Consider the following 20,973-nt stretch of genomic DNA (forward strand, 5'->3'; position numbering starts at 1 on the left):
CTGCTCCTCCTTGAATAGAAATAAAACCATGCACATAATTACAGATAATTGTTTCCATTTTTCTTTTGTAACACCTGCAAGGGGTATACACTCTGCAAACACTTGGCCTAGTAAAGATATGATGGGGCTGCGTTGATATATGGCATTTCATTTTCACAGGGCCTGGCTTTTGGGGTCCTATCTCTGACCTTCAAATTTTCAGTCTTTACAGCATTCCAGGTGGTAAGAAGCTTGTTACTGCTTCTGAATCTATGCTTTGAGATATTTCAGCTTTTTTATAGGTCACAACCTTGCTTATTGGCACGGTTCCTTTGGCCTGTGGCCTTAGCAAAACTTATTTGCTCATGTAAATGGGACTTTATCAGGAATATTGCCAGCCAAGTAAAAGCTTTATTTGTGTGTATTTCTTTTACTGGGAGTTGGGATGGCAAGGTAAGAGTGTTATAAGGTAAATGGAGTTTTTGCCTCTGTGGTTACATTGGATACAGCAAAACTCAAATTGAAGGGTAGAATGGTATGTTAAAATAGCAGATGTTTATAGGAATCCTGAAGGTAGTTTCTTGGACAGGAGTACTCACGTGTAGTTATAGGTGAACTATTTAAACCTCTTATGACTATGGGCCAATTTAATAGTTATTTTTCAAGCTTTTGTTAGCCATCCCAACACATCTAGTTGAAGTGTTTGTGTATGATCCATATAATCACAAAATCTCACAGTTGGAAGGGACCTTAGAGGCTGTATAATTAACTTATTCATGCAAGGATCCTTTCTACAACAAACCCTACAAGTAGTCATCTAGCCATGCTTTGCTTGATGGGGATAAATTGTTGGAGTTGTAGGAGAAAAGGCAGACTAATACACTTTGATGGAGCTATGAATTGGTTTGGCCATTCTGGAAAAAAATTTGGAAACACAACCAAAAAGCATTTAAGGAGGTCAAAGGCAGGGATAAGGACCATATGTACAAGACTGCACATAGTACAGTATGTAGTGGCATACGTAGTGCCAAAAACCTGGACACAAATTAGGTGTGCGTGTCATTTGGCCAATGGTTGAGCAAACTGTCATATAGGATTATAATGAAATAGTACTGCACTATAAGATGTAACCAATATGACATTCAGAGAAAAGTGGAAAGACTTGTACAGACTGACATCCACCAAAATGAGCAGAACCAGAACAATTTATGCGATAACAGTAACAGTATAATGAAGAAAAATAACTGAAAGTCTTCAGAAACTCTAATCAAAGCGGATAGTAAATTTCAATAAAGCAATGTTGCAACATACTTCCTACCTCTTGAGAAAGTGGTAATAGGCAAGAGATGCCCAATAAAATATGCTTTGTCGACATGACCAGTGTGTTGTATTATAAATATTGCTGTATGGTAAACATTTGTTATAAGAGAGAACTTCTACTTAGGAATTTTTGGATGCTGGCTAGCTTAATGAACAGTGATAAAATTGATTTTATATATAATATGTGTACTTTAATGCACAGAAAAAAATGCAGAACGGGATACAAATAGAATAATACTTTTGCTACCTTGTTAAATTATTTATCTATATTAACACACACATATATATAATTTAACAAGGTAGTAAAAATCTGCATATATTCACTTACACTTATAAAACACAGCTGAATAAAACAGAAAGTCTATGGTTTTAAACAAGGCCCCTCCCATTCCCCATTTTTTTTTTCATATATTGAAATTTCGTGTGGGATGGTTATGTTCATAATAAAAAAGAATTTTTAAAAAAATTCACTCTCACCAAAATGCCTTTTCCAAACCTTTCCATACTGCTCAGGCTTCCAGTAACTATCCTTCTCCCAAACCTCTCAGCTGAGGATCTTGCCACATATTTTGCTGAAAATTTTGAAGCCATTTGCTGAGAGCTCCCTCTTTTTCTTCATCTTACATATATCCCTTATCTGACACATCTTGAGCATTTAATAAATGCTTTTTGACTGATATGACATGACTCAGATCCCTTCTTTCACTGTGTCCTCCTTCACCCCTTTTTTACATGATATGTTAGCTGTCCTCTTTGTCAAGGCTCACCTTTATACATGCACACGTCATACTATTCCATCCTGTCTTCTTCAGAAGATTGTCCCCTTTGTCATCCCCAGTCTCTCACATATCTTCACTCTTTCTCTATTGATTGCTTCCCTATTGCCTACAAACATGTCTGTGGAGGCAGCTGGTGACACAGTGGAAGCAGCTAGGTAGTGCAGTAGATAAAATATTGGTCCTAGAGTAAGGAAGACCTAAGTTCAGTTCCAGCCTCAGACACTTACTAGTTGGGTGTTCTTGGGCTGGTCTTTTAACTTCTGTTTACCTCACTTTCCTCAACTGTAACTTAGTGATAATAGCACCTACCTCCCAAGGTAAAATCCCAAAATTTTAAGGATCAAGTAAAATTATATATTATGTAAACACATAAATATATAATATGTAATTTATCATATATATACATATCCATCTATATCTATCTATATATATTAAAAGGTACTTAGCACAGTAGTTGGAACATAGTAAATGCTGTATAAATGCTTATTCTTCTTTCCCTTCCCATGTTTCTCCCATCCTCAAAAATCCCTCACTTGATCTGTCCATCCTACTCTCATTCCATATCCTTTGTTCTTTTGGTGGCTAATTTCCCTCAGAAACGACATGTATAATAGGGGCCTCCACATCCTTTTCTCCCTCTCTCTTAATTCTCTGCTGTCTGGCTTCTAATATCATCACGCAAAAGAAAATGCTTTCTAGAGTTACAAATAATGATCTCTTAATTGCCGTATCTAATTACATTTCCCAGTCCTCATCCTTCTTGGCTTCTCTGCAGCATTTTCATTCTCTTCTCCTTGATACACACTTCTCTCTAGGTTATTGAGACTCTTTACTCTCCTGCTTCTCCTCCCACCTGTCTGCTCTTTTCAGTCTCTTTTGGTAGATCTTCATCTACCATGGATGTTCTACAGGGCTATGTTTGGGACCCTCTTCTCCCTCTTTTTATTTCGCTGGTGATCTCATCAAGTCCCATGGATTTATCTCTTTACTGATGATTTGCATATCTAGTTATCTAGCCCTAACCTGTTCCCTGATTTCCAGTCTTACATCTCCAACTGCCTATTGGACTTGAACTGGATGACTCATAGATATCTTGAACTCGAACATGTCCAAAACTGAAATCATTATTCGTGCCCCCTCCCCCAACCTTCCCCTCTTTATAATGTTCCTATTACTGATGACAGCCCACCATCTTGCATCCTTAACTCCTTATTCTCTCTCTGATGCTCCCCCCCCTTCAGTCATTTGCCAAGTTCTGTCATTTTTGTCCTCATAAATTCTTTCTTGTATATGCTCCTTTTTCTCCTGACCCTGCTACCCTTATGCAGGCCCTTATTACCTCGCACTTGAACTGCTGCAGTACCCTTCTGATTGGTCTCCCTCCTTAAATTTCTTCACTCTATCCTGCACTCATCTGCCAAATTGATCTTAAAACATAAGTCTGACCATGTCATGTCATTCCCATTTAATAAACTCTAATGGCTCCTTCACCTTCAGGATCAAATATAAAATCCTGTGGCATTCAAAACACTTCATAGCTTCATAATCTGGCCCTTTCTTTCTAAGAAGAGAAAACCTCATTCCCATTCCCCCTTACTCAGAAATCCAGTGACAGAGACTTCATTGTTGTTTCCATCTCTTGACTGCAGACATTTTTGTCATCACTGCCTGGAATTTGAGTTGCCCTCATGTATTGACTCCAATCTTCTACCTTCTTCTTTTATAATTGGCTAGGCAGTGGGGTTAAGTGACTTGCCCAGGATCACACAGCTAGTAAGTGTTGTGTGTCTGAGACCGGATTTGAACTCACGTCCTCGGGCCAATTCTCTATCCACTGCACCACCTACCTGCCCCTCTATTTTCTTTGAAGTCCTAGCTTCTCACCTTCTGTGAGAAGCCTTTCCTAATTTCCCTTTATGCTACTGCCTTGGCTCTGTTAATTACTTCCAGTTTGTTCTTTATGTATCTTGTGGTGTTTACATACTGTTGTTTTCTCCCCTTAGACTCCCATTCAACCATCTTGAAAGCTTGGACTGCTTTTTTGCCTTTCTTTCTATCACGATGCTTAGTATGGTACCTGGCATATAATAGGCACTTAAATGCTTGTTGACTGACGAAAGATTAGTATCATCAGGGAAAATTCACTGTTTCTTGAAGCATTTCATTCCACTTTTGAGATTCTTCCAATTTGTTAGGAAACATTTGTTTTATTAAGCCGGTTATACTTGTTTGCAGGTTTTGCACATTGCTGTAAGTACTGCCCCCTAAAGCAGTGCATTTGCTGAGTAATCTTGCTTAAAGCAATGCAACATGTAATTCCTTCTCCACTTGAGGGTTCTCAATTTGAATATCAGAAGAATTCTAGTAAAGCACAACCAGTTATTCATAAACAAAGCTAATACATTTTCCGATCTTTTAAGGAACAAATTGTGTGAACAAGGATTGTATGGTTCCTTGGATGTGCCTAGGTTTAGTTTAATTTTAATTTATCCTTTTGTGGTTATAGAAATGAGAAGAACTCTTTCTCCCTCACCTCTGTGAGACTTCTTGTGAATATAACTGTATAAATCTTTTCTTTTAAAAATTAACATCGTTTGACCAACTTTTTAGTTGCTTAGCTGAGCCTTAATGAATCTGACTGCCAGATATTGTTCCCTGATCCCACAGTCTTGACTGTCAGAATTTTTGGACAAGAGTTGGAAGCTGACATCCCTTTGTGCTAGTTGGGTTCAGCTTCTTAGTCTAGATGATGGGATTCTTGGGTGCCTGTGCTCAGACCCCAGTTCTAAGACCGTATTTCCCTCTCATCTCAAAAAACACTATCTGTGGTAGTTTCTCCCCAGCTCAAGGACACTATGCCTGGCTAGCAGTCACTCATGAGTGAGCCCCAGCAAAACACTTATCTCTCTCCCTGGTACAGTAACAAACCACACCTATAGGAATTGTTATTTTGAACTGTCTTTGTATTGGCTCATAAAGATATTTGGTAACCACAAACTATCTGTGCCAACTCCCTATCTCATCATATGCATTCTGGATTCCTTATTATATGTATCCTAGACTTAAGACTCCCTACATCTGTCTTATCAAACAAGATGTTGATTAGTGGCAGACTGGACAATTCTTAGTCAGCCCTGACAGCTAGTTATCTTAGTGACCTAGCAGACCTAAGGGGTGCTTTGTGGGCTTTTCCTGATGAACTCTGGCTAAAATGCCTGTGCAGTATATATAAAAGTGCATGTTTCTTTAAGAACTGACTACTCCTTAACCACTCCCTAATCCCTCCTTGAATCACCTAGTTAGCATACTTGGAACATGTTTTGCTACAGTTTTTCCTATATAAACTTTAATTGTACCCCTCTAAGGTAGCAGGTTCCTTAAGAACCTGCTGAATAGCATGACAATAATCCTTTGCCAACTTGACTTAAAGATTACTTGAGCCCATGAATTCTTTCCAGATAATCCTGCCCTGTACTTTGGTCCTTGAGGGGTCCCTGAACCCCTCAAGCAGCATCATAGAGCCCAGTGGACTTCTTTGCCACTATTTTGTACTTAGCCTTTGTCACTAACCTCCCAGTTCTTTAATTTATCCTGTGTTGCTAATTTCATCTCTTTTAGTCAGTTCTCTGTCACAAGCAGTATTGGAGCTTTTAGCAAATTGAGGGGTGAAGCACCATAGGGACCATCTAGATAGTTAGTGGTCTTAGGCAACACAGGTAGGCTTGTAGGGAGGAAAATGTTGTAGAGCAGATATTTAGGAGTACTCTGGATTCTCTTGTATATTGGAATATGTAAAAATCTCTGTATGACAAATTAATTAGCTTAGAGTTAACTAAAAGGTGGGTGGAAATATTCAGCAGTAAAGAAAAGTTATTAATAATGCCTTAGATACAACATCTTTCTCTCCCCTTCTTTATCATCATATGTGGTCATAGGATTTAAAGTTAGAAGGAATCTTGAGATCTTCTAGTTTACAGATGGGGAATTGAGACCTACAGATATTATAATAGATAATATTTTTATTATATTGGCAAAGCCCAACTCTGAGCTTAATATCTCTTCAATTACTTAAGTAATTCTTTATTTCTGTAAAGAGTGCTTTGAAGTTGTTATATAATTCCTATTGTAGCTTGTTAGGTAGACTCCTAGATATTTTGTACATTCTAAATGGAATTTCTTTATGTCTCTTCCTGAGTTTTGTTGGTAATGTACAGAAAGGATGATTGTTTTTGTGAGCACATTTTATGTCCTGCTACTTAATGAAGTTATTAATTGGTTCTGTTAATTTTTACTAGAATCTCTAGGATTCTCTTATTAAACCATTTTGTCACCTGCAAAAAGCTATAAATTTGTTTCCTCTTTACTTACACTCGGATTTGTAGAATTATATCAAATAAAAAAGTGGTGACAAATAAAAAAGTGACCATCTTTATTTTATCCTGATCTTACCTGAAAAGCCTTCCAGCATATTTTTATTAGATAATGCTAGCTCTTGGTTTTAGATAGATATTGTTTAAGGAACAGTCCATTAATTACTGTGCTTTTTATTGTTTTTTACATTAAAATGTGTTCTTATGGAAAGTATTGAGATAGGTGACATAGCCTGCTTCAGTCAAGAAGAGCTTTAAGGTTTTGTATTGAACACGTACTTAAACAACAACAGGACACTATAAAACACTATAGGGTTATGCATAATGAAAGCCGTTTTTTCAAAAGTTACAAATCAGGCAAGTGCCATGCAATGACATTGGCTGAAAATAATTATTTCGATCAGTACTTTTCTTTGTTCTTTTTTGTTTCAGACTTGTGATATTATTGATGTAGGGAACTCTCAATTCCAATGAATAAAAGCAGTAATCTGGAGAGCTGCTTGAGATACCAAGGCGTTAAGTGACTTACCTAATGGCACACAGTAAGATTTGAATCCAGAGTAGCCTGATTGGAATTTTTCTAGCTCCTAAAATGTAATGTAATGACTTCACTGGGTACTTTTTAGCTTTGACACTTTTAAACTGGAACAGTAGATGGTGCTATTAAATAATACTTTAACAGTTAAGAAGTTGGGAGATAATTTCCTTGAACATGTTTAGTTTACTGTGATGCTTAGCATAATAGTCCTCCTTACCAGTTATAAAGAAAAAAGAAAAATTAAAGCCTTTTTTAACTTTTTCCAGAGATTGACTGGTATTGAATTCTGAAGAGTAAATCTGCCACATTGTTATGATTAAATTGGCATTTTAAATTGGAGTAAACCTAATAGTTTTCCATAAGATTTATATTTATCCCACTAGGCTTACCTATCACAATATTTTGCTTAAGGTCAAGTGGATCTATGATCTCATTGTTGTGGAATAGTCTCTCCATTCATAAACATCACATCAAATTCATGCTTTCCCATCTAATACAATGGCCTTACATGAGCTCATTACAGGGAGTCCACCCCCATATGTTAGAGGCATTCCTTTTTTCTTCTTTACCTAGGTCTCAAGAATACTAGTGGAGTCCAAGTCCATGGGCTTCCAATTGACACTTCCTCATTCTGATCACAAGACATAGTCTTATCTTTCCAGTCATATTTTTTTTTGATAACAGCCTCTACTCTATGTCTCCTTTTATAATTCTTTGTAATGTGTTGCTACCTATTCACACTCACTATGCCTTTTTCCATTACCTTTTGGGGCATTGTTGATGAGAGTATTAGAAGGGAAGAGGGTGTCTTTTGTGTCCCTCCTTCCCTCCCTCCCTCCCTCCTTCCTTTCCTTCCTTCCACCTTTATTAATAAACTGACTGTATCTTTACCATTATACAGTTGACAAAAATTTCAAGAAAACACTCATAATTGTTATTATTTATGTACTAATAAAAAGTATTTCAGTAGAGCAGTAGATTCAATAGAGCTATCCTTAATAGCTCTCCTCCAGTCTCCCATGAAAATGTCAGAATCAGTCAATCAGCAAGTAATAATGATGGTGATGCTGCTGTTGCTGCTGCTAGCTAGCACTTACATAATATTTACTATGTCTCAGGAGTTGTATTAGAACAGTCCCTATTTTCAGGAGCATGCACAAGATTCCTTGAAAGATATGAGTGCTGAACTTTTTTTTAGTTTTTTTCAATTTTTTTTAAGGTAATTGGGGTTCAGTGACTTGCCCAGGGTCACACAGCTAGTAACTGCCAAGCGTTTGGTTTGAGGCGGGATGTGAACTCAAGTCCTCCTGACTTCAGGGCCCGTGCTCTGTCCACTGCGCCACCTAGCTGCCCCAAGTGCTAAACTTTTGTTCATTAATATCAGATTTTGCAAGTATCAGGTATTTAATAAGTATTTATTGAGTTCAGTTGAATGGAACTCGTCTCTCCTTAGGAAATTTGTAGGTAAAATTTGAACTCTATTAAAAACTATGAGGAAATTCCATAGGCGCGGAGATTTCCTTTTTTTGTCTTGTGGGTCCTTACTTGCTCTTCTAGCTGTCTTTTGATGTAGGTAATAGATAATAAATGTTTTTAGTTGGCATCAGCAGAAATTTTTAAAAAAAATTTAGTTAAGCTAAAAATTGATGAGACTTTAAAATTAACACCAAAAATAGCAATCAGGTTTAGTTCACTAAGGAACAGTATCAGAAAGGGGCATGGAACAAAATGAGGAAAAGCAAAACAGAAAAGGTAATGAATGACCTGACCAATACTAACAGGCATTTTTTGTTAAATTCCTAGGCAAAGAAAAGAGTCTAAAAGCAAAACAGAAAAGGTAATGAATGACCTGACCAATACTAACAGGCATTTTTTGTTAAATTCCTAGGCAAAGAAAAGAGTCTAGGAAGACATTACTTTTTTAAAAAAGAAACTTGGGGGATAATACAACATTATTTGCCAGGAAAAAGCTTTTCAGTTTTGGGGATTGGGGTATCTAAAGAAAAAATAGTAATTTGATTTAATCTGAATTCTTTTATTTTTATGGTGTGGATGGTTATATTCCAACCAGAGTGGTTTTAAGCCAAATTTCATAAAGTCCTTTTTTTTTTTTAAAGTACATAGACACAACTGAGTTTTCCTGTCTTCTCACTTGCCATTTTGCTTCTTTCTGTTTCTGCTATATCTTCTCTTTTCTGTGTTAGTAATCAAGTTCTCGTTTCTGGTTTTATCTATGACGTTTTAAATAAGAGTTTTAGTGAGTGAATATATAGGCTGAGTATTTTGCTTTTGCATGTTAGTTTTTAACTGCTAACTTCACAAAATGTCAGGGTTGGAAAGGATTTCAAAGGCTGGTTCATGCCTGAACAAGAGTCCTTTCAACAACTTACCAGACAGATAATCATCCAACTTTACATTATAGACTTCTAGTGAGAGGGAACCCAGTATCTCAATCTGCTTTTAGACTGCTCTGTTAGGAAATGATTTAACCAAAACCTAGTTCTGCCTTTTGGGGCCAAGCAAAAGAGGTACGATCCCTCTTCTGCATGCTAGTCCTTCAGATACTTGAAGACAGTCATCATGTACACCCCAGAGCTTCAGTATTTCCATTTCATTTAACAATTTTCATATAGCATCATCCCAAAGACATTCACTATTTAGCCTCACACTGGAAAAGCCTAAATGAAAAGCATGTATATTTTCTTAAAATGTGTGTATATATGTACACGAAGGAATGAATGTTTCAGTGATTAAAGAACCAGCCTAAGAATTAAGACCTGTGTTCAAGTCCCACCTCTGTTCAAGTCCCACCTCTGATACATACTGACCGGCTGACTGGCTGTGTATCCTTGGGTGAGTCACTTAACATCTCAGTGCCCTAGGAAATGTTCTGAGTCTGTAAGTAGTAGTTGCTGAACTGTGTTAATAGAGGGATTTACCTCACTGGGAGTTCCCTATGCCAGTGAAATCACAAGTGCAGGCAAAAAAGGTGTACAAGTATCTATCCCTACACATCTTAATTGATAGCCTTTTTTTTTGGCTTGATTTAATATTGTGCTGTATTTTACTACCTAGCAAAAATAAAAGTTTCATTTTAACTTAAGTAAATATGTATGTTTATTTTCTAGGATCAAATTTAAACCGCTGTGGTTTCCGAGGTTCTTCATACCTGGGAATTCCATTCAATCCATCTAAGGTTAGTTTAGCTGTGTGTTGGGGGACAAAATGGGGCAAGAGTGCATGGTGCAAAAAAAGTTGAGAAATGTGTTAAACGATCCATTGCTAGCTAGAACGAGGCTACATGTATTAATAGAGTATGTTAAAACAGTAAAAGCTGAATTATTCCTGGAGTACACCAGAATCTGGTTATTTCTAATTTTCTTCCTCCCTTCCTTCGCCTGAAAATACAAATCTTCAATCCAGCAAAGGTACTGTTATTGTTGTTATTTGCTAACAGTCTTTCTAGTGTGGTTATTTACCCTTCCTGCTGTTTAGTGCAAAACACGTGTCTTTTCCTCAGGTATTATTGTTCATAAAAATACTGATGATAATCACATATTATATTATTAAACTGATTCAAATGAAAGAGCAACCTAAATCATTTTAGGAGAGTTTCTATCTCATAATATCTATATTCAACTTTAAATTTTGACCTTCAGAACTAGAATATAAACCCATCTTGTGAGTTCATGCATCCAGCTGATCAATTTAGCAAGTATCCTTTTAAGAATACCAAAATGAGTAGTTTATGTAGTGTATGACTCTCATACCTTTTTCCGCTTATCTTTTTTTGACTTAAAATTAAAGGTAGGAAGTTGCTAGAGTAAAGATTAGGAACACATTAACTCGAGTTATTTTTTAAAAGCCATAATTGAGAGGGGTTACTTGGTCTTCAAAGTTTAGAATTTAAGATATTGCAGACCCACAGTACCTTATAAAACCTTTACTACAGGGTAAATATGCTCAGAATGAAGTAGAAGCATCTGTGGACGAAATAGGAAGTCAAAACAAGTACAGCAGTTGCTCTAGGATAACCATAAAGGGATGACTGTATTGACTTTCAAATTGCCCTATAATCTGATCCCATCCTGCCTACACCTAAAATGTTACCTTAGATGGTTTGCCACTAATGTTTCCCCTTACTCTTCTTCATATAACTGAGCATAATAGTATTGAGAGTTATATACTACATAACTACTCATTTTGGTATTCTTGAAAGGATACTTGTTGAATTGATCAGCTGGATGCATGAACTCACAAGATGGGTTTATAGAGATAGAAACTCTCCTAAAATGATTTAGGTTGCTTTTTCATTTGAATCAGTTTAATAATGTAAAATGTGGTGATTTCTACTGAAATATTACTGTGCTTAATTTTGGCATGCATTATATCCTTGATGTTAACTGAACCAGTTTTCTATTAAAAAAAAAATAAGGCTCACAAATAATAAGGGATTGTGTCCTGTTCCATGTTACTTTCTAGTTACTCTTCTCCCTTCCCTCGTAACAAATAAAAAGTTAGCAAAATAAATCAGTTCTTTGGTCATATCTAGAAATATCTGATTCATTCTGCACTTATAATTCACCACCCTTCTGCCAAGCAGTGGGAAGCCTACTTCACCTTTAGTTCTCTGAAGTCGTGATTGGATTCTGCCTTGATAAGAATTTTTTGTTTTTACATACATATTTTTTTTGTATTTTTCATTTATTTTTCTTATTTATGTTTTTTATAGTTCCTTTTATGTTACAGTTGTTCATTGTGTAAACTGTTCTTCCTGATAATGATTTTATTTGTTAGCATTGCTCTGTATCTGTTTGTCTTTCCAAGTTTCATAGAAGTCTAATAATTAATTACCAATTATTTTGTTTTTGTTTTTTGTTTTTGTGAGGCAGTTGGGGTTAAGTGATTTGCCCAGGGTCACACAGCTGGTGTTATATGTCTGAGGTCAGATTGGAACTCATGTCCTCCTGACTTCAAGGCCAGAGCTCTGTCTACCGTGCCACCTAGCTGCCCCTGGGCAACAATTTTGCCTCTAGTTCTTTGCTACTCCAAAAAGCACCACTAGAAGTATTTTTGTATGTATGTATGAGACCTTTTCCTCTATTGACCTTCTTGAGGTATATGCCTAGTGTTGTTCAGTCATATGTGACTCTTTGTGACCCTGTGGACCCTACTGTCCATCGAGTTTTCTTGGCAATGAAACTGGAGTGGTTTGCCATTTCCTTCTGTGGTAGATTAAGGCATATAGAAGTTAAGTGACTTGCCGTAAGTCACACAGCTAGTAAGTGTCTGAGGCTGGATTTGAACAGTGATCTTCCTGACTCTAGGCCCAGTGCTTTGTCCACTGAGCTACCTAGTTGCCTTCATATGCCTAGCAGTCATTTGCTACATAGAGTAGTAATAATACAGTTTTAGTTACTTCTTCATTACAATTCTAAATTCCTTTCCAAAATGACTGGGCCATTTTCCTGTTCCATCAGCAGTGCATTAATGTGCATGTCTTCCTACATTTTCAGTTTTTATCTTGGATTATTTTTCTAGTCAGGGTATGATGTGAATGAAACCTCAGAGTTGTCTTAACTTTAATTTCTTTTATTAATGATTTAGAACATTCTTTTATGTGATTAGTGATGACTTCTTTTGAAAAGGGCCTGTTCATATCCTTAAGAAGTGGCTTTTATATATTTGTTTTGATAAGTCTCAAACATCAAGAATTTTATCAGAAATAATAGCTGCAGCAATTTTCCCTTGTGTTACTGTGTCTCTTCTAAACCTAGCAGCACTGATTTTATTTGTGCAAGAGCTTTTCAGTTTTATGTGATTAAAATTGTCTGTTTTAATCTGATCACCTATCCTTCGCTTTTATTCAATTTTATTTTATTTTCAGTTTGAATTCTCTGTCCTTTCCCACCCATTGAAAAAGCGAAAGAAGGAAAGAAAGAAAGCCCCTTACAAAATATGTATGGTTGTGCAAAATAAATTCCTGTGTTAGACATGTCAAAAAAAAATTCTTCAAACTGCATTTTGAGTCTATCCTGTCTGTCTGGAGTTTTCATGTTTCATCATGAATCCTCTGGAGCTGGTTGGTCATTGTGTTGATCAGAATTTTTATGTCTTTCAGAGTTGTCTTTACAATATTGTTGTTATTGTGTGAATTGTTCTACTGGTTCTGCTCACTTCACTTTGCATTAGTTCATACATGTTGCCTCAAGTTTTTCTGAAACCTTCTTTATCATTTCTTATAGCACAACAGAATTCTTTCATATTCCATAATTTGTTCAATCTTTTCTCAATTGATGAGCGCCTCCTCAATTTCCAGTTGTTTGCTATCATGAAAAGATGCTATAAATATGTGTGTGTGTGTGTGTGTGTGTGTGTGTGTGTGTGTGTCTATGTGTGTCTATGTGTATCCTTTTTCTCTTTATTTGATCTCTTTGGGATGTAGACCTACTACTATTTGGCATCACTGGGTCAAAGGATGTGCACAGTTTTAAAAATGTAAACTTTTCTCTTTTTTGGGGTGAGGCAGTTGGGGTTAAGTGGCTTGCCCAGGGTCACAAATGTCTGAGGTCAGATTTGAACTCAGGTCCTCCTGACTTCAGGGCCACTGCACCACCATGTAAACTTTTTGTTAGTTCCAAATTGTTTTCCGGAATCGCTGGACAATTCACTGCTCTATCAACAATGGATTAAAGTACCTGTTTTCTGGCAGCCCCTCCAGCATTTGTCATTTTTCTTTTTTGTTGGCCTATCCAATCTGATGGATGAGAGTTGGTACCTCAAATTGGTTTTAATTTGCATTTCTCTAATTATTAGTAATTTAGAGCATTTTTATATGACTACTGATAGCTTGAATTTCTTCTGATGACTGCCTGTTCATATCCTTTGATCACTTATCATTTGAGGAGTTATGCTTATTCTTATAAATTTGACTCACTTCCTTTTATATCTTAGATACCCTTTATCAGAGAAACTTGCTGCAATCAATCAGAAATGTTTACTAAGTACTTACTGTGTTCCAGGCACTATCATTTTTTCTCCCTATTTCCCAGTTCTTTTATAATTTTAGCTGCATTGGTTTTATTTGGGCAAAAACTTTTTAATTTTATGTAATTGGAATTGTCCATTTTTATCTTCTGCGAACCCTCTCCCCCTGCTTTTTTCTCTCTCTCTGCTCCCCTCCCTCTCTCCCCCCTCCCCCCAGTTGTGAACTCTTCCCCTATCCATAGATCTGGCAGGTAATTTCTTCCATGCTCCTCTAATTTCTTTATGTTTGACTTTATGTTTAACTTATGTACCTGTTGGTTCTTGTCTTGGTATATGGTGTGTAATCTATCCCTTGTTAAGAATTCTTCCTTTAACTATAATTATGCAAGATACATCCTTCTATTAGCCTCTAATTGCTTTATTATATGACCTTTTATTTATGTGATTTATCCATTTGGAACTTATTATAAAATATAATCTAAGATGTTGATGTAAACCTATTGTCTACCAAATTGCTTTTCCCAGCAGTTTAATACTTGGTTTTCTCCTGGCCTTTTTATAGCCTTTTATTTTTAAGACCTTGAGGGACAGTATTAAGCTGATACTTTGGTAGATTGTCTAAAATACCTTCAGTTTCTTCTGTTCCTTTGTGTTGTATCTGATTACTTAATGTAATCAGACATTAATTTTTAAGTATTTTGGAGGATGGAGCATATAATACTGGGTAAATATTTTTCTCATTTCAGGATGTTAAATTGTAGGGAGCTGGATTTTATTAAAGTTATTGCAAAAATTTTCATAAAATTAATACTTTTACATCTTAAGTTTACAAAATACAGTTAATTGTATATCTTTATCATTCAGAAGAAAGAGTATCTGCTTTAACTGTAGTTTGAATAAACTCTTATTCTAATGAGTCATAGGAAATATTCATAATGTTGGCAATTTTGAACTGAAGCAGGATAAATTTTAACTTTATACTGGAATACATATAATGCCCATTGTTATTGATGTTTACAAGAGAGAATGGTGGTTTTTCTTAGACTTCTTTTAAGATGCTTTCTGCATGTAAAATATTAGCAAATTAAATTTAATCTGATTATTCACTAGCCATGTAACATTGAATTGTTTATTGATGTATGATAACCAGTTTCCTAACTATAATTGTATTATCTTAAATTTAGGATCTTGGCATAGCTCATCCTTACGACAGTGGACATATAGCAATGACTTATACTGGTCTATCATGCTTAGTTATTCTTGGAGATGATTTAAGCAGAGTAAATAAAGAAGCATGCTTAGCAGGGTTGAGAGCACTTCAGCTGGAAGATGGAAGGTATGATGAACTCTTTGTCACTTTTTAAGATAAGTTTCTTGATTTGAACAAAATAAAAATAGGGAGAATAACAATTCTCATTTGAACCAACCAAAGGTTGGTATGAATGATAACATAGTTGAATTCCTAATAAAAAAAATTACCTCTAATTCTTTTCATGATTTAGAATAGTACCTAATTAAATAATCTTTTCCTTCAGAATGGAAGTATGTGGATCATTTTCTTTCCTTTTTTTTTCTGGCAATTGGACTTAAGTGACTTGCCCAGGGTCACACAGCTACTAAGTATCAAGTGTTTTGTCTGAGGCCAGACTTGAACTCGGGTCTTCCTGACTTCAGGGCCGGTGCTCTATCCACTTGGCCACCTAGCTGCTCCAAATTAAATTTTTTTGGGGGGTGAGGCAGTTGGGGTCAAGTTACTTGCCCAGGGTCACACAGCTAGTGAGTATTATGTGTCTGAGGCTGAGGAGACTCAGGTCCTCTTGACTCCAGGGCCAGTGCTCTATCCACTGCGCCACCTAGCTGCCCCCATATGTGGATCATTTTGAGGAAAACATACTTGTTATTTGAATGTCAGGCATTTATTAGATGCCTTCTGTGTACTGGGCACTCTCTATGCTCTAGGAATTAAAATACAAAATAATTAAACAGTTTTTGAAGCATGTGATGAACACAAAGTACTTTGTAAACCTTAAAGCATTTTATAAATGCTAAACTATTATTATTATTATTAAAATAGAAAGGAAACCAATATAGTGAAGTAGGAGTAAAATGAAATGTGGGCCTAAATATTGAAATAAATGTATGAGTATGATTTTAAACATAATTTAATATATTCTGAAACTTTCTTTAAGAGGAGGTTAAATTAGAGTTGAATAGCATATTATGTAGACGTGGGGCTCTGATATGACAGCATTGTCAAGACTGCTTTAGTAGCAAGAAATTCAAGTTTTCATTTACTTCCTGGCTCTGCTTTTGTTATCTGTGGTTAACCTTCTATGAAAATAGTTCTGCTAAGATTTGACCGTCCACAGGATATTGCCAAATAAAGAATAGTTTTTTCTGACTAATATATGGTACTTTTTAGAACTACAATGAACTTAAGAGTTAATCTGATGGACCCCTCTGTGTGAATAAACTGAAATGGAGCAGTTAAGGGACTTTATTTTTTAAAAGGAAAGCATTGTTCTCAGGTGTTACTGCTGTTGAGGATTTCCTTTTTGGGTCCTAGGGTGGAAATTTAACTGCTCTACCACCTTCCCTACTATGATTTCTCAAGAATCTTTAACTACCACTTACAGTAGGGAAAGTGAAGCTACTAGTATTCTGTGAAATGGTTCTGCAATTGTAAAGTGCTTTGGACATTCAGATCTTAATTTACTAATTTCATTTTAAAATGTCATAGGAGTCATTCATTTTTCATTTCTCTTTATTAATAATGTTTCAAATGTATTTTTTCCACAAAGCTGCCCATTTTTTTATATTTCATTGATATATTTCATCATTCTTAACCAATAATCCGTCTCCCATAGAAACCTCTCTTATGTAAGAAATATAGTTAAACCATGCAAATTAACATTTTAACCATTTATTTCTCAAGAAGTGGGATATATGTTTCATCCTAAACCCTTGGGAGTTGAAATTGATTGGTATATCCGTTGGAGTTAGAATGCTTTAGTTTGTTTTCCTTTTTTTAAAAAGTGAACAATGTATTTGTTATTTATCTCCATCCCACTTTCTACCTCCCCACTTTGAACAATTAAAAAACTAAAAATAAAACCCTCATAACAAATATGCATATGCCAGCAAAACAAATTTCCACGTTGATCATACCCCAAAATGTGTGTCTTATTATTCATTGTAAACTTTCACCTTTCTTTTAAAAGATAGGCTGTGGAGAGCAGCTAGGTGGCACAGTGGATAGAGCACCAGCCCTGAAGTTAGGAGGACCTGAGTTCAAATTCGGCCTCAGACCAAACACTTGACACTTACTAGCTGTGTGACCCTGGGCAAGTCTCTTAATACCAATTGCCTAAAAACAGAACAAAACAATAAAAGGTGGGCTGTGTGCTTCATCTTCAGTCTTCTGTCTTCATGGTTAATCATTGCATTCTGTCAGTGTTCTGAAGACTTTCAAAGTTGTTTTTTTCTAAAATATTGTCATTGTATAAATTGTTCTAATTCTGTTCATTTCATTGCATCAGTTCATAAAGGTTTTTCCCTGTTTTCTCTTTAACTGTCCATTTTGCATTTATTGTGGACCAGCAATAATATTACATTTGTATGCCATAATTTAACTGTTCCACAAGAAATGAGTCCCTTTGGTTTACAGCTTGGTGCTACTGTGAAAGGAACTACTATAAATATTTTTGTACCTATGAATTTTTTTCTTGTTTGATCTCTTTTGGGGTATCAGCCAATAATGATATTTCTGGATCAAAGAATATGGTCAAGTATAGTGACTTTGGGGATATGGTTCCAAACTGCTTTCCAGAATGGCTGGTCCAATTCACAGCCCTAGTGTTATTTGCCTTTTATGTTACTGTGGTCATAGTGTGTATTCTGTTGGTTCTGCTTACTTTGCTGTCTATTACTTTATATAGATCTTGCCAAATTTTTCCAAATTCCTCATTGTTTTTCATTTTTTATGGCACAGTAATAGTCCGTTAAATTTGTATAACAGTTTATTCATCTGTCCCCCCAATTGATCAATATCTACTTTGTTTCCAGTTTTTTCCTGCTATAAAAATGTGTAGATATAAGTATTTTGGAATGTATGGGACCTTCCTTTTATCTTTATCCCCACAATTGTGCGATCACCAGGTCAAAGAGGATGAAGAGTTTAGTTATTTTTGTAGCATAGTTCCAAGTTTTGCAGAACAGTTAGACCAGTTTACAGCTGACAAAATGTATTAATGAAATTTCTGTCTTCTCATGTCCCTTTGAATATTGATTGTTACCATGTTTTATCAAATTGCCATCTTGGGGCAGTTTGATGGGTGTAAGGTGAAATTTTAGTTTTTTAAAATTTATATTTCTCTTATTAATTTCTAGTTATTTAGGATAGAGTTTTTTCACAAGAATATTGCTAGAAAATTATCCTTTTTTTTTTTTAAGTGAGGCAGTTGGGGTTAAGTGACTTCCCCAGGGTCACACAGCTAGAGAATGTTGTGTGTCTGAGGCCAGATTTGAACTCAGGTCCTCCTAATTCCAGGGCTGGTGCTCTGTTCACTGCACCATCTAGCTGTCCTGAAAATTATCCATCTTTTATCAAGAACAGGGAGGGCTTCTTAGCCATTTTTGTGTCATGCAACTCATGTGGTGAAATCTATGGACCCCTTCTCAGAATATTTTTAAATGCATAAAATACATAGGATTATAAAGGAAACCAATTATTTTGAAATACAGTTATCAAAATATTTTTTATAATGTGTTCATGAACTGCCAGATTAAAAATCTTATAAATTACCCACTAATCCTGAAAAAGCAAGTCAGTAAATATTTGTTAAGTGCTTACTATGTGTGAGGCATTATTTTAGGTGCTAGTATACAAAAAAAGGCACAAGACAGTCCCTTCAAGGAATTCAGAGTCATTTAATGGAGGAGACAATAAACATATGTAAAAACAAGCTATGTATACAGTATAAATAGAAAAAATAGATAGGTGAATAGGAAAGGCACTGAATTAAGAGGGATTGAAAAGACTTCCTGTAAAAGATGAGATTTAAGGAAGTCAGGGAAGACGCTAGTGAGATGAGGAAGAAGAGCATTCCAGGCATGGCAGGCAACCAAAGAAAATACATGAAGCCAGGAGATGGAGTGTCTTGTTCATGGAACAGCCAGGAGGTCAGTGTCACTGGATCAAAAAGTATTTGATGGAGAATGAAATGTAAAAAACATGGAAAGGCAGGAGGGGCCTTCTCAAAGGAGGGGTTTTGAACCACAAACAGAGGATATTTTAAAATGTAATTCTGTAGGTGATAGGGAGCTACTGGAGTTTCTCGAGTAGGGGGATGAAAATCACTCTGGTGTCTAAATAGAAGGTAGTTTGAAGTGGGGAGATACTTGAGGCAGGCAGACTCATCAGCAGGCTATTGCAGTAGTCCAGGTGTTAGGTGATGAGGTCCTGTATCAAGGTGATATGTCAGAGGAGAGAAGGGGGTGTATTCAAGAGAAGTTGCAAAGGTGAAGTCAAACAGGCTACAGATTGGATATGGGGGGTGAGAAATTGCGAGGACTCTAGGATTATTCCTAGTTTTCGAGCCTAATTATTGAAAGGATAGTGTTGTCCTCTACAGGAATAGGGAAAATAGGAAGGAGAGGGGTACGGATTTAGGGGAAAAGATAGTGATTTCAGTTTTGGACATGTTGAGTTCTACCAGTTCTAGAGGTCTGGAGATGTGAGATTGGAGGTCAGGCAGGGCAGGTAGATTTGAGAATCATCAGCATAGAGATGGTAATTAAATCCATGGAAGCTGATGAGATCACAGAGTGATAGAGGGAGAAGAAAATCTTTTAAAAAAATTTTTATTTAGTATTTTATTTTTCCCTAGTTACATGCAAAAACAGTTTTTAACATTCGTTCTTAAAACTTTGAGTTCCAAATTTTCTTCCTTCTTTCCCCTTCCCAACTCCCATCCCATTGAGAAGGCAAGTAATTTAATATAGGTTATACATGTGTAAAAAATTTCCATGTTAGTCATATTGTGAAAGGAAATAGGCCAAAAAAAAGAAAAGAAAAGAAAAGAAAACAACCAAACCTCAAGAAAAATAGTTTTAAAAAGATGCTTTAATTCAGACACAATCAGTTCTTTCTCTGGGGATAGATAGCATTTTTCATCATAAAGTCCTTTAGAGTTGTCTTGGATAATTGTATTGCTGAGAATAGCTAAGTCATTCACAGCTGATCATCTTACAATATTGTTGTTACTTTGTGCACAGTACATTTCACTTTGCTTCAGCTCATGTAAGTAGAAGAAAGTCTTAAGAGATTCAGCATCTCTAGAGTTGAGTTCACAATATGTGCAAAATATTCGATTGAATATACCAAACAAGCATTTATCAAGCAGCTACTGTGTCACAGGCACTGTATTTAAACTCTGAATATGTAAGTATAAAGAATGAAGAATCTCTGTTCAAAAGAAACTTATATTTTAATGGGAGAAACAACAATTATGTGTGTGATATGTGTAGCATAAAAATGAAATGAATAAATGCAAATACATGCAAAATAATTAAACACAGGGAGTTTGGAAGGGCATTAGGAAAGGTTTTATGCTAAAGATGATTCTACATGTTGCTGAAGTAAGAGAGGTTTTCTGTTTCAGTCTGGTCAAGACTTCAGTGTGGTCTTAATGTTCTTCATTAACTAGTGAATTTCGCACAGAAAAAGGCTTTTATTCCCTGGTCACAGAGGGTAGCCTGTTTCTAGCCAACCATTTTTTAGATGCTTGGCGTTGATGATAAGAATGTCTGGATGGAAGAGTATAGATATAGATAATTCAATAAGTTCTTTAACTGCTTCTGAATAACCTCATTTCTAACATGGTCGCACTACTTTGGAGCTTCTGTGACATTTCCACTATGCCCCAGAGAATTCATTATTAGGGAAACCTCATCATCCTGTATCTAGCAGGATAAAACTCCATCATTCTGATCCAGAACT

At 35.9% G+C, this 20,973-nt stretch overlaps 1 protein-coding gene across 2 annotated transcripts in view; it reads left to right on the forward strand.

The window, feature by feature from the left end:
- The window catches only part of PGGT1B (protein geranylgeranyltransferase type I subunit beta), a 75,825-nt gene that overhangs the window by 5,989 nt on the left and 48,863 nt on the right, over positions 1–20,973 (forward strand). For both annotated transcript variants that reach the window (XM_021009520.2, XM_021009529.2), the window contains 2 exons: positions 10,115–10,182; positions 15,158–15,309. In XM_021009520.2, coding sequence (XP_020865179.1) covers positions 10,115–10,182; positions 15,158–15,309 — 220 coding nt within the window. The remainder of the gene's footprint in view (positions 1–10,114; positions 10,183–15,157; positions 15,310–20,973) is intronic.

Source organism: Phascolarctos cinereus, unplaced genomic scaffold, assembly GCF_003287225.1.
Source record: "Phascolarctos cinereus isolate Bilbo 61053 unplaced genomic scaffold, phaCin_HiC Scaffold_4;HRSCAF=312, whole genome shotgun sequence".
Classification (NCBI taxonomy): domain Eukaryota; kingdom Metazoa; phylum Chordata; class Mammalia; order Diprotodontia; family Phascolarctidae; genus Phascolarctos; species Phascolarctos cinereus.